This window comes from Sminthopsis crassicaudata, chromosome X (assembly GCF_048593235.1).
Source record: "Sminthopsis crassicaudata isolate SCR6 chromosome X, ASM4859323v1, whole genome shotgun sequence".
Classification (NCBI taxonomy): domain Eukaryota; kingdom Metazoa; phylum Chordata; class Mammalia; order Dasyuromorphia; family Dasyuridae; genus Sminthopsis; species Sminthopsis crassicaudata.
In genome coordinates this window covers 10,452,030-10,466,542 of record NC_133623.1, presented here as the reverse complement: position 1 = coordinate 10,466,542, position 14,513 = coordinate 10,452,030, and the positions used below count along the sequence as shown (strand labels likewise).

Genomic DNA, 14,513 nt, shown 5'->3' with positions numbered 1-14,513 from the left:
CATTTCTTATCAAGTACCAGATAGTTTTGGTAATTATGATCTTATAATACAGCTTAAGATCTGGTACTGCTAAACTTCCTTCATTTACATTTTTTTCCATTAATTTCTTTTATATTCTTGAAATTTTCTTTAAAATGAATTTTATTATTTTTTCTAGCTGAGTAAAATAAAATTTTGGTAATTTAATTGGGATGGCATTGAATAGATTAGTTTGGTTAGAATTGTCATTTTAAAAAATATTGATTCTGCCCACCCATGAACAATGAACATTTCTCCAAGTATTTACATTTAACTTTATTTGTATAAAAAGTGTTTGTTAATTATGTTCATGTAGTTCCTGGATTGTCTTGGCAGGTAAACTTCCAGGCAGGTCTTTTATGCTGCCTATGATTATTTGAATGAGGTATCTCTTACTATGGCTTTTTGCAGTTTTGTTAATGATATATAGAAATGCTGATGATTTATGTAGATTTATTTTATATCCTGCTACTTTGCTAAAATTATTATTTTAACTTTTAGTAATTTATTTTGTAGTCTAAATTTAATGAACACTCTCCCCTTTTCCCTTAGAAAAAAGTATATTTATACACAAAAAGTAAGCCAGGAAAAAGTTATATGGGAAACCCATGAATCTCTTATTATGCATAGTTTGCTTTTTCAATAATCTCTTAGTTTCAGAAACCTAAAGACATTAAGGGCAACAACAGGAAATATAAATTCAATCTCTTGTTATGGAGGATCTAAGAAACTGAAAGCTTAGGGAAGAGAAACTGGTTGGATTAGATAAGTTAACACAATAGACAAAAATTATTCACACTGACTTGGTGAAAACTAGGTTCTTCATCAGGTTAGCTGTTGAGTGAATTTTGGGGGCACGGGCCTTTGGAAAGACTGTTTACTGAGTTACTGAAGTGTTGTTATTGGCATAAGTGGAAGAAGTACATATGTTATTCTACTTATCCTTGAAATATTGATGTGTAATGAAATTCACTTAAATTCTGAGAAAGAGGTTAAAAGATGTCCCATCAACTGTGTAAGTTTAGGTAACTTCTCAATATTAGAAGCAACTATCTTTTGTTTGCACTCATTCTAAGTGGTTGTGTGGCAAGAACCTATTCAATGGGTACAGTTGATTACATTAAATGATGTAAAAGGTGTGAAATCTCTTTGAACAATTATACTGGCACTATGCACTTGTATTATTGCTTGTGGGAGTGAAGAGCATTGAAAAACCAGAACACACGTGATTTCTCACTGGGATCTTCTGTAAATGCAAAGATTTTGAAGATATCCCATTTTCTCAATATTTGTGTTGGAATTGTAACTTGAAAATGCAAAAAGAGAAATATCAAACCAAGATGAGATCGTACTTAGCCAACCTTTTGGCAGGATTCTGGATGCCGATTTTGCCTTACCAATACAATAAATAACAAGAAAAAACTTACCCTTGAATGAAACATACCTTGTCCTCCCCCAACTGACTATCATACCACAGCTCACACGTTGTATTGATGCCTTCCGGAGGACTCCACTGCCAATATATTGTACAGAGGTTCTTCACAGAAATGCTGAAATTGGTCACGGGTGGGGGGCTGGCTTCTGTTCAAACCAAACATGAGAAAAGTCTTGTTTTGTTTTCTTAAACAAATATCTCTTGGTATTATTGATGCCTCATTGACTCTTTTCATTTGCATGAATGTTTTGAAAATCTAGACTGTACAGCTCTGGGTCTTGGCTTCTCTGAAGTCTCTTCAGACCTCAATCTTTAACAGCCACTTTCAGAGTAAGGGGCTGCCCTAAAGCAGCTAGGGGTCACCAAAGTGCTGAGCCCAGAGTCAGGAAGACCCAAGTTCAAACCTGGCTTCAGATACTTATTAGCTGTGTGATTCTGGACAAATCAGTTAACCTCTGTTGGTCTCAGTTTCTTCAGTGGTAAAATGGGAATAATTTTACCCACCCTTCCTTCCAGGGATTTGTAAGAATCAAATGAGATGATATTTGTACAGCTCTTGGCACAAAGTAGACAATAAACGCGTTTGCTTCTTCCTTCCCCATTGTCTTAAGGCTATCTTACTGAAAGTAAGAAGCCTTTTCAATTTCTTTCTAGTAAGTCTTTCCTAATGACCTAATAGCTTTTGAGGCAGCACTTCCTTGGGCTCTGGCTTTCTTATGCCCCACCTCCCCTCTTTCTCTCTCCTCAGTCTCTTTTTCCTCCTACCCCCTTGCTTCCCCCGTTGTGAGAGCATTTAAAAGCACTCTGTAGATCCTGAAAGCACTGATTTGTTCAAATTCATTGTTCAGCCACAACTTTTAATCACCTGAGAAGATGGAGAAAGCCCTTTGTGTCCCTTTGTGTGTTCTAGGAAAAGGAATGGGCTGTTTCAGGCCAGTCTCTCTAATCACATGGCTGCTTCCTTCTTTGCCAGTTCCATGTTCGATGGAGGCATCAGCTAGTCCCCTAGGTTTTTTTTTTTTCAAACTTGTGGCCATTCTGATTTCTAATAATTAAAAAAAAATGTTCTCCTGCTAACTTTTTACATTTATTCACATCAAGTGCTCGCAAGCCATAACTACCCTCCCTGTGCTAGAGACAAAAAGAACTAAATCCAGCTGCTGTCCAAAGGAAATGGCAGACAAGCTAACTGGAGGGATGAGGGCTGGGGAGGGCTACCAGGGAAGGCTTCACCAAAAAAACAAAACAAAACAAAAAGAAAAACCCAGCAGCAGCTGAGTAAAGTTCTGAGGGGGAAAGCAGGATTTCCATAGGTAGAAGTTGAGCTATTGGGTTCATTTTAAGCACAGGGAATAGATAGGGATGGGAAATGGTAGGAAAGAGCAGGGAACAGTTGGCTTGGAAATGTGGAATATGAAGGCATGTAAGAGAGAGGTTTGAAAGGAAGGTTAGAGTCAGGTTGTGTAGGGCCTTGAATGCCAAAATCAGAAGATTGTACGCTGTTTTGTAATAGGTAGCCTTGGAGAAGTTTCCAAGAGTGCAGTGATGAGATCAGGCTGGGGCACCTCAAGATTACCTGTGTGAAAGGGAGCCCCTGGACACTGGAATGGCAGTTAAGCGCTCAAAAGAATGTCAGTGTCAAAGACAGGAGGGAAAGATGATTCCAAGTCTTTGGGTGACTGGGAAGTTGCTACATGAAGTAGCTACATGCTACAACCTCCCCCCTCAAGCATGAGTTTTTAAGGTGATGAATTTTGGCCCTGTGGAGTATGAGATACCAACGAGGCTGTGCATAATGCCATGGCCGACAGGCAGGTGGACACTGAGGGCTGCAACTTTGGGAAGAGATCAAGTGGAAACCCAGATTGGGGTACTATCTGCCTTAAGGTAAGAAGTGAAGATAAAAGGAGAGAAAAATGAGAGAGACAGATCTAGGGAGAAGATGAGAAGTCAGCAAAGTAATGTCAGAGAAGTGTCTCGGGAGAGGATGGAGGATCAAACGCAAAGGAGAAGGTCATAGGAAGGGTCCTTTAAAGGCTACTGAGTACAGTCCCCTTTTTCAGAGAAGGAAATGGGGGCTGAGAAAGTTGAAGTCATTCCTCAGGGTCACATAACTACTAAGACTCAAAGACAGAATTTGAATCTTAATCTTCCTGATTCCAAGTTCAATGCTCTACTCGTTACAGTTTTTACACACACACACACACACACACACACACACACACACACACACACACACTCCTCAACTGTGTAGAGAACTGTGCTAGATCGGAGTGGGAGAAATAGAAAATGTAGTTAAAGTACATAGATATGATAGAAAATAATGCTGTAGTAATATAATTGTATAATTCACTGTATTAGATACAAATTAAAATATTTTGTGAGATAAATTTACTGGAGGGGTTATGGGGACTGGGAAAAAAAAGAACAGTGGTGCCATCTGAGTCAAATGATGACTCATGAGCAGCCTAAACAGGGTGAAAGAATGAGCAGAGAAAACTTCTTTTAGACTCAAATTGTAGGGTCTCAGAGGCCATTTAATCCACAAATTCCATTTTACAGATGAAGAAACTGAGGGTTAGGGAGGTGATGTCATTAGCTACAGATCACCCAGGTAGTAAGCATCAGGAGAGTTTGAGATTGAGTCCTTTGTTACCAGTTCTTTACACTATACCTTGCTGAGTATCTTTAAAGCAAAACTTTTTCTGTCTTATGTACAACCTTCCCCCACAAGCATCAGATTTATAATCCCATTCTAAATTCAAAAAGCTAGGGCTTATCTATGGGGTCTAAGCTAAATTTCTACATCCAAAGATCACTTATTTTCTGAGAGAAAAACATATATTCTTGATATTTATTTCAGTATTCAATGGCAGTGAAATTTTTCAACTTCCCTAAATACTAAAGAATTGCAATTCTCTCTAGAAAACTTTCTTTAATAGCAATGATTTGTGGTCTAGATGCTTTGACTGACCACAGAGAATCAGAGATTGAGCTAAAAGGGACTCGGAGGCTAATGTGAGCATCCCTCTCAGTTTAGAGATGAGGAAGCAAAAGTTCAGAGAGTTTGTGACTTGTCCAGAATGACAAAGTGTTGAAGGCAGGATTCAAAGTTGGCTCTTCTTGATGACAAAGGCCAGTGCTCTTTCAATAATGCCATGTTGCCTCTCAAAACAGTAACAAAAAAAGGAAAATAATCCTTTATATAACCTAAAATATTACAAAATTAACCAAAATCACTGTTCTTGAGATTATGAAATTTATCCAACTTTCCCACAAAACCTCAGATCTTTGTCTCTCCTATAATGAACACAGTAGGGGTGGATTTCTGGGAAGAGATACATCATCATGATCTTGCTACTTTACAGAGACAGAGTGTAGTGTTGCTTTTGCTGGGTTTGGAGTCAATACTGGCAGATACTTGCTGGTTGTATGCCCTGAGGTGCAATTTCCTCATCTGTAAAATCAGGACATTATTATGTATGTTGCTTATCTTTCGATGTTTTCTGATAAAAGTATTTTGTAAAAATCTCTATAGAAATGTGAAAAACTATTATAACCTTTGATTCTTTTCTTTCCATCCTTCAGTCAGTAACCAAGTCCTATCCATTTTTCTTTCAAATGCCTTTTATATTTATACCTTCCTCTCCATTTGTCATGTGACGAATATCAAGTCCTTACCATGTGCAAAGCACCGAGACAGCTATTGAGATACAAAATTGTCTGAGATATGGCTTCTGCTAACAAATGATTTGAAACCTATCATCCAAGACAATTTCACATGTGAATTCATCACATACTCCTAGATGCCAGCCTTTTCCTTATCTAATTCAGCTCACACACACAAAAAAGAAATGTTCTTTAAATTACTTTCATCTTGTCATTCCCCTACCAAAAGCCCTCCATGGATCCTTGTTGCCTAAATCAAATCTAAGTTGTTATTTCTACCTATTTAACATCTCTTAATTTTTCCCATGGTCTGCTCTGGCCAGATGAGCCAAAGCCTGTACACTAGGCTCATTTCTCCCTCCAGAAGTCTTTTTACTCCCAGTCTTTTTCATCTGAAGAACACTTCCTTCCTTCCATCTTTTAGAGTCTATGCATGTTTCTTTTTTTTATAATTACAAAAATTTTTATAACATTATCCCTTGTATTCATTTTTCCAAATTATCCCTCCCCCCCCCATGACAGGCAATCCCATACATTTTACATGTTACAATATAACCTAGATACAATATATGTGTGTAAATCCCATTTTCTTGTTGCACATTAAGTATTGGATTCCGAAGGTATAAGTAACCTGGGTAGATAGACAGTAGTGCTAACAGTTTACATTCACTTCCTTGTGTTCCTTCTCTGGGTGTAGCTGTTTCGAGTCCATGCATCTTTCCATGCCCTTTTTAAGTTCCTCTTCCTCCAAGAAGCTTTCTGTGGTTACTTCAAGCTTCATCCTTTGCTTTTTACTGGAAACTACATTATTGATGACTTGTAAAATAACAACACATCCCACAAACAAAAGCATCAAGGCAGCTAGGTGGGCACACTGGACAGAATGTCTGGTTTAGAGTCAGGAAAACTCTCTCAGAGTCCAAATCTGATCTGAGCCCTGGGCAAGTAACTATCTTGTTTGTCTAAATTTCCTCATCTGTAAAAGGAGCTGGAGGAGGCAATGGCAAACCACTCCAGTAACTTTGCCAAAAAACCCAAACAGGGTCATGAAGAATCGGATACAGATAAAAAATGACACACAACATCTCAAAAGAATTCAATCTGTGAACCATTTTGCCCAATTTTGCTACCAGATGTCACTCCGGACCCTCCCTACCTTTCTATCTCAAAAGAATTCAATCTGTGAACGTGGCCAGGTGGTCCTTATGTTTAAGAGATAGTTCTGTATAGTGAAACAAAATCACCCAGTCAAGAACCCACCCGGCTTCCTGCCTGGTGGCAAGTGACTTTATGGTCCTATAGGCCAATGGAGAGAAACAACAGCGGGTCTGATTTTGGAGTACCGGAGTTTGAATATTAGCTGTTAGTAGGCACTGAAGTAAGCGTCTTCCCTTCTCTAAGCTTCTAGCTGCCCTACTCGTCAAATGTGGCAGTTGAGCCTGGATGTTCCCTAAAGTTTGTCTAAGACCCCAAATCATGTCATTTTCTGAATCTTGTTTCCTCAGTGGGATTGCCAAACGAAGTGTGTGTGTGTGTGTGTGTGTGTGTGTGTGTGTGTGTGTGTGTGTCTATGTGTGTGTATCTATAGAGCTGTATCTATACATTAGTTAATCAGATCCGGGAGTCAGTGTCCAAAAGAGAACAATTTTTTTTTTTTTTTTTTAAAGCCCAGAAGATAAAGTAGCGGCAGAAAACCAAAGGGAAATTGAAAAGCTTTCCTGCCCTTGCACCCTCTGTGTCTCCGGCCGTCCAGGACCAAAGTGGATTTCGTCCACAACGACCCAGGAGGGATGGAGGGCAGGGGACTGGGCCACCGCATCTACCCCGGCTCGGCAGCGGAGCGAAGAAGATCGGGTGGTCGTGGCTCCAGTTCTCTGCCGGCCTTAGCCCCCTGCTCCGCCCCTCGCCCCGGCTACGGCCAAACTTCCTGGCTTTCCGTGGGCTTCAGATCCCGGGAAGGAAAGGGGGAAAGTTCGGGAGCCCCGGGCCACATGTACAGGCCACGCCCCCGCCTTGGGGTCTGGACTGTGTGACTCCCAAAGATGATGACCCAGGGCTCCACTAGGACCCCGGGCAGGCCCAGCCCCGGGTCTCCCAGCCGGTCCCGATCTCCTCTTCTCTTCCTCCCCTCTCCCCGGAGCCGCACTCACCGCTCGCGATCTCACTGGCGGCAGAGCCGAGTGCCGCCGCGGCCCACAGCAGGCAGCCGATCGCCAGCCCCTCCATACAGCCCCTCGCTCCCAAGACTGGCCGGCCTTGGCCTAAGTTCAAGGGCGGCGGCAGCGGCGGAGGAGGGGCGGGAGGAGCAGGGAGGGGCGGGGGAGGAGGCAGCGGCCTCCTCTGGGCTTCCAGAGCCACTTCCCGACTCCAGCTCTCGGGCGCAGCTGGGAAAAGGGGGCGGGGCCAGACGGGAAGAGTCTCTCTGGGCCCGCCCCCTCTCCTCAGGTAACCCTAGAGGGCGGGGCAGACACCTGGCCAGCCTTCTCCCCCTGCCTCCCGTGTGGCTTCGGCTAGCAGGGCCACCTGGGCCTCCCTTTGGGGGGAAAAAAACCCAAAACCCCAAAACCCGAGACCCCTCCAGGTCCCCTCTAGGTCCCCTCTAGGCGGGATGGGGCGGAGTTCTTGCCCTCGGCCGGGATGCCTGGGGCCGCTCCTGCCGTCCGCCTCACGGGCTCGCTCGAGGGCGTGCGCAGTGGCTTCTGGGGTCATGGCACGTGGACTGGGTTGGCACAGGGATTGTGGGGGTGGAGGTGCGACAGCTCCGACGTCCGAGTGAAGCCCCTGGAAGGCACAGCCGGGCAAGGCGCCCCTAACGCCCTACGGCCCCCTTTCCCACGGCCAGGAGCTGCGCTGCTCAGAGATGACCAAGCAAAGCGGCTGGCTCCAGGAAAAGGCCTGAGCATGCAGAAGGCGAGCCGAAGGCCTCTGGTAGGCCCACCGCAGTGGCCCGGACAAGGATCTTCGGGCGTTTGTGGAGACTGCTGGACGGCCTCGAGTCTTCATGTCCTCCCAGTGCCACTTACTAGGTGAGTAGCCTTGAGCTGCGCTCTTCCCCTCCCCGGGCCTCGATTCCCTCATCTATAAAAGGAGCCGGTTGAATTCAGGTCGGTCCAAGAAGCTCAGAATTCAGTGATTCTGTGAAAGCATAGTCTCCCTGCAGTAAATAAAGTACTTTCTTAACCTAAGGCAAAATATTTCAATGGTGACCATTTTCCATCAGCATCGGCTTTTGGATAAAGGCAAATACTTTCAGGGGAAAGAGGGGCCAGCTAGGTGGCACGTTAGATAGAGCTCAGGGCCTGGAGTCAGAAATTTGGTGATGTTAAGTCGTTTTGCAGTAGTGTCAGGGAAGACCTGAGTTTAAATCCAGCTTCAGTCATTTACTGGCCAAGTACCGGTGGGTCAGTCAGTTAATCTCTGCCTGCCTGCCTCAGTTTCCTGAATTATGAAATAGAAATAATAATAATAATAGCATTTACCTTCCAGGGATACTTTGAGGATCAAATATGTATATATTGTAAAGTGCGTACACACATACAGAAAACTAAACAAATGCTCCTTATATCCGTGATAAATATTTGTGTACATTTTAAAATTCTTCAGTCCAGATTGCCACATATTCCATCTTTTTTTTTCTACTCACTCCATCTTGAAAGACACAGCAATTTGCTAATTATTTAGCCATTAAAAAAGGAAGATTTCATTTATAATAGGAACTTCCAGCACTTCAGTAGAATCTTCATCTGCATGTATAAATTGTTTTCCTGAATATTGAGTAATGCCAAGCAAGTCACAAAAGACCGAGAAACTGAGAAGGGTGTGTGTGTGTGTGTGTGTGTTGGGAAATGAGAAATGAGTCTGGCCAGTGAAGGTTGCTGCTATGAACCATTTCCTTTTACTATAGTGGTTTTGTTCTTGCTGTGTATGAGTAAGATCATTAGATTCAGTTCCCCTTCCCCCGCCCCAGTAAAAAATGGTAATAAGTAAACAATAGCCACATGAAAGTTGGTGCAGAATGGTTTTAGTGCAAAAACTGAGATTTATAATCTTTCTGGATTTTGTTTTTACTCCTGTAAATTGATTTAGACTATTGAACCAAAACTCATGCTGACCCATCACAGAGAAATATATGGTTAAAAAAAAAAAAAGATTTATGGGAAGAGGGCTTTTCAGAAACAATAAGTGGGGAGACTGAATTTCTTGGCTTTGTATAACCTCAACCAAGATGACTCAAAATAATTCTGGTAGTCCAGGAATCTGAGACCATTCATCATTTGGAAAAAGAAAAAAAAGGAAGACATTTATTTAAAAAAAAGGCATTTAACTCATGGAATGTCATTTTTGAATAAAAAAAAAAACCACTAGACACTTAGATTTTGCTCCTTCAGAAAGGAAATAGATAGCAGCAACAGTGTACCTGGAAATAAACTTTAGGCAGCATGGTACAGTGGAAAAATCATTAGACTTGGCATCAGAACCTGGGTTCAGATTTTTACTTAGTCACCTGTCTCCCGATGTAACCTTAGAAAAATCACAACCTCTCTGGACCACAGTTTCCTCATCTGTAAAATGAGGTTCCAGATGATATCCGAAGTACCTTCCAATTTTGAACCTATGTTTCTGAACAGAATTTTCCCAAGAGGACCGCTTGTCCTCAGTTGGTATTTGCAAAGCAGGTTTTCCATGTTGGTCATGGTTTGCTTGTGTGGTATTTAGAGGAATGGAGAGAGAAAACAGAAGTGGTGAGCAGGAGCTGCTTACATCCTTGCTGAGATTCCTGTCTCATCTCTACTACTTTTTCTAGTTTTCCCCACACAGACCAGAACTGGGGCATAGGGTCCCACCTCAATGATTAACTCTTTACAAACTCAACAACTGGTGTCCTTAAAGTTTAGAACAAGAGATTTTAACTTGGGGGTCGTTCGACTTTCAAGAAACAAAATTTTGATATCTTTCTCAGAATAATTTGTTTCCTTTATAATCTGACATGTTTTATGTTTTCAAAAACATAACTTTGAGAGAGGTTCAAAGTTTTCACCAGATTACTAAACAGGTCCAATCACAGAAAGTTTGTGAAGAAGTTCTAGTTTAGAAGGTTTGATTAAAATAAGTTTTCTGTATACATACTGTCAATCTCTAACCAGACTGTAAAGACTCCTAACGGAAGAAGCAGAATCCCAAACTGCATTGAATGGCACTGAAACTTTTTTTAATATCTTTATTAATATCTTTTGGGGGGTTTTATATCACCATCAATTTTGAAACATCAACTGGCTTTTTACAAAAACCATATTTATGTCAAAAATATAGTAAGAACAGATATTTCTCCCCAAGATGTTGTAAGCATCATTGGATGTACTCTCAATCTGTCACCCTCTGTTTCTGGAAGGAGTGGGCTTGACTTAGTTCCATTTCCACATAGAATTGGCACTTCCAAGTTCTCCAGATGCTGGCTGAGTTGTCACTTCAACTATGGCTATGAGTCCAGGAGAGCATTCTGGAAAGTTCTTGGGGGCCTCAGTTCTGGGTTATTTACAGAACCAGCCTGGGCTCTGACTCCAGATTCTCAAGCCAGTGAAAAAGTCTCATTTACCACTTGATTAGCAGATCAGAGCTAATTACAGAATGTCTATACCAGCTCCATAGTCCCTCCTGACTCCACCTTATCCAGAATCTCCTGGAAATTCAAAAGATGTCATCCAAGGCACTCTATACATGTACCCAAACCCCATTACACAAAGTTGAACAAAAAACTCCCTGTTCTCAAGGACTGTTGAGTCTGATAAAGGGGAGAAGACATACTTGAGGGATCTTTAATTTCTACCATTGGCTGTGTGGTAGGAGCAGCCTGGGAGAAAGAGGACCAGTAGAGCAAGTGCACAGAGATGCCCTTCTCTCCCAACCAACTGTCAATGCTGTTTTTTCCTTTTTCACTCTCCTCATCTCTTCCACTCACAATACTTGGATAAGTACGGGCTCATCAGCCACAGCCAGGGATGGCAGAGCTTATCATCTGCCATGCCATTGTGTCCTAAGGTTATCTGGGTCTTACAATCTTCTCTGTTGATGTCCCTTGCCTTGTCACTTTGCACTCTTAGGACTTCTAGGCATTTCCATTAGTCCTACAACTGTACCAAATTATTTTTGTTGTCTCCTCCAAGTAGAGTGAGAACCCCTTGAGCGCAGGGGTCATCTTAATTTTCTGCTTGGATCTTCAGTACTTAGTTCAGTGCCAGGCACAGAATAAGTACATAATAAATATTTTTTCAGTCATTCTCTCCACTGCTGGAGATCATAACCTGGCCATAAGCTAATACTTGTTATTTGAGAGTTGCTATATCCATAAAGTTAGCCACCCTCCCTTAATGAAGAGGAGTCAACACTGAATGTTGAGTTGGATTTTGAATTGGAGTGGGTAAGGAACTGTTCCAGAGTGGTGGAAAACATGAGTGGTTTAATTTGGCTAAAGTTTGTTGGCATCTATTGGAGGCGTAGTGGGAAATATGGCTGAAAAGATTATTTGACGCTGTGTCATGGAGGTCTATGAATGCCAACATTAGGAGATTGGAGTTTCCAAGAGACAGAAGTGAGAGTGGGGCGACTTAGAAGACTTTGGACAGGAGAATGGCCTGCCCAGAATACTTCATATTATTTTCTTTTTATAACAGATATCTTTATTGTTGAAGTCACCAACTTCATTACAGGCAACCTAGTTTGAATTCTTTCTTCAATTTCTTCAATTCTTTATTGTAACCTAACTTCAAATAAGTTATCAGTAAGTTACCAAGTTAATTGCCAAGTATTATGAATCTTACATAGCTTAGAATCTCATCACTTCTTGCCCGAATCCTTACAATTTATTTAGTTTTTTTATTTTTCCTCAGTTATAAGTAAAAAAAAAATTAGCACTCATTTTTAAAACTTTGAGTTCCAGATCCTCTCCCTCCTTCCATCCCCTCCCCCCCTCATTGAGAAAATAAGCAATTCAATAGAGGTTATACATGTGTAGTCATGAAAAACGTATTTGCATATTAGTCATATTGTAAAAGGAAACAGATAGGAAAAAACTCAATAAAAATAAAGAACATTTTTTAAAAGTATGTTTCTGTCTGTATTCAGATACCATCAGTTATTTCCCTGGAAATGGGGTAGCATTTTTCATTATAAGTCCTCGAGAGTTGTCTTACATCATTGTATTACTCAGAATAGCTAAGTCATTCCCAGCTAACCATCTTATATTGCTGTTACTTTGTATACGGTATATGTCACTTTGCATCAACTCATAGAAGGTTTTCCAGGTTTTTCTGAGAACATCCTGCTAATCATTTCTTATAGCACAAATCCATCCTAATCACATAACACACATTCATTCAGCCATTCCCCATTCGATGGACATCCCTTCAATTTTCAATTCTTTGCCCTAGAAAAAAGCTGCTATAGATATTTTTGTTCCTATATGTACCTATATAGGTACTTTTCCTTATTTTATATCTTTTTTGGGATATAGGCCTAGTGGTGGTATTGCTAGGTCATAGAGTATCCATGGCTTTATAATCTTTCCGGTATAGTTCTAAATTGCTCTACAAAATGGTTGAATTAGGTCACAATTCCACAACAATGCATTAAGGTTTCATTTTTTCCCCATATCTCCTCCAACAGTTGTCATTTTCCTTTTTTGTCTTATTAGCTATGAGGTGTTTATGAGGTATGTACCTCAGAATTGTTTTAATTTGCATTTCTTCAATCAATAGAGATTTAGGGCATTTTTTTTTAATATGGCTATAGACAGCTTTGATTATTTCATCTGAAAACTTCTTATCTTTTGATCATTTATAAATTGAATAATGGCTCTTATTTTTTTTTTATAAATTTGACTTATCTATATGTTTGAGAAATGAGGCCTTTATCAGAGAACCTTAGTACATAATTTTTTTTACAATGGCTATTGCTAATTGTATTTTCCCTATTTATTCTACTCTTTCTCCTTTCACCTTGTCCCTCCTCAAAAGTGTTTTGCTTCTGCTTATCCCCTCTTTCAGTCTGCTCTCCCTTCTATTACAGCCTCTCCTCCCCATTCTCTTTTCCCTTTTCCCTTCTGTTTTCCTGTAGGGTAAGATAGATTTCTGTACACAATTGAGTGTGCATGTTATTCCCTCTTTGAGCCAATTCTGATAAGAGTAGAATTCACTCACTCCCCTGCTCCCTCTTCCCATCTACTATAAAAACTTTTCTTGCCTCTTTTATGTGAGATAATTTACCTCTCCCTTTCTCCCAGTACGTTCCTTTCTCAAACCTTAACTTTAGACATCTTCACTTCACATTCAACTCACACAAATGCCTCTATATACTCTACCTCACTGCCCTGATAATGAGAAAATTCTTATGAGTTGTATCATCTTTCTATGTAGGAATATAAACAGTTGAACCTTATTAAGTCCAGCATGATTTCCCTTTCCTGTTTAGCTTTTTATGCTTCTCTGTAGTCTTATATTTGGAAGCTAAATTTTCTATTCAGCTCTGGTCTTTTCATCAAGAATGCTTAAAAGTCCTCTATTTCATTCAATATCTTTTTTTCCTTGAAGGATTGTACTTAGTTTTTTCTGGATAGGTGATTCTTGGTTGTAATTCTAGCTCCTTTGTCCTCCAGAATATCATAGTCCATGCTCTCAGATTATGTAATGTAGAAGCTGCTAAATCTTGTGTTAATCTGGCTGTGACTCCATGACACTTGAAGTTTTTCTTTCTTGCTGCTTGCAATATTTTCTCTTCTACCTGGGAACTCTGGAACTTGGCTATAATATTTTTGGGAGTTTTAATTTTGGGATCTCTTTCAGGAGGTGATTGCTGGATTCTTTCAATTTCTATTTTAACGCCTATTTCTAGAATATCAGTTTTCTAGATCATGGCTTTCAGGTAGTCCAGTAATTTTTAAACGATCTCTCCTGGAACTATTTTCCAGGTCATTTGTTTTGCCAATGAGATACTCCACATTATATTCTATTTCTTCATTCTTTTGGTTTTGTTTTATTGCTTCTTGATTTCTTAATCATTTCAGTGTCAAGATATAGATTAGGACAACTGGTGATAGCCCTGGATACAGTGGGAGACCTAGGCGTTTTTTTAAGCTAAGGTCTTTAAGAAGTCTCATTTTGACTGAGGCAATGCCCATTCAGTGATTAAGGCTAGGTTTGAGCTGAAGCAAAGCCTTTAATGAAGGAAATCCCTTTGGATTTACTTTCTTACCTAATTCTCACTCATCTCCACTGCCAAGCTCTTTCCTTACTATCCTGATCTCAGCAGGATTCAACACATTCTCCCTCTAAGCCTCTGGTTTCACTTCCCATCCGTATCAGCACAATCAGTCTTTTACTTGTGTAGTGACTAAGCCATT

The 14,513-nt window shown here is 40.7% G+C and overlaps 1 protein-coding gene and 2 long non-coding RNA genes across 4 annotated transcripts in view; 2 read left to right on the top strand and 1 right to left on the bottom strand.

Moving 5' to 3' along the window:
• LOC141548492 (uncharacterized) overlaps positions 1 to 7,279 on the top strand; it is a 47,023-nt gene extending 39,744 nt beyond the window's left edge. The window contains exon 3 of the long non-coding RNA XR_012483978.1: positions 6,790 to 7,279. This is a non-coding gene — a long non-coding RNA (uncharacterized LOC141548492). The remainder of the gene's footprint in view (positions 1 to 6,789) is intronic.
• Positions 1 to 7,499, bottom strand: part of IL13RA1 (interleukin 13 receptor subunit alpha 1) — a 35,766-nt gene extending 28,267 nt beyond the window's left edge. The window contains exons 1-2 of one of the 2 annotated variants that reach the window (XM_074277431.1): positions 7,273 to 7,499; positions 1,463 to 1,599 (exon numbers count right to left, since the gene is read on the bottom strand). In XM_074277431.1, coding sequence (XP_074133532.1) covers positions 1,463 to 1,599; positions 7,273 to 7,348 — 213 coding nt within the window. In that variant the 5' untranslated portion in view covers positions 7,349 to 7,499. Of the gene's footprint in view, positions 1 to 1,445; positions 1,600 to 7,272 lie in introns of both variants that reach the window. The other variant, XM_074277432.1, reaches the window with a different exon arrangement.
• A 16-nt stretch (positions 7,500 to 7,515) lies between these two features.
• LOC141548491 (uncharacterized) overlaps positions 7,516 to 14,513 on the top strand; it is a 45,220-nt gene continuing 38,222 nt past the window's right edge. The window contains exon 1 of the long non-coding RNA XR_012483977.1: positions 7,516 to 8,148. This is a non-coding gene — a long non-coding RNA (uncharacterized LOC141548491). The remainder of the gene's footprint in view (positions 8,149 to 14,513) is intronic.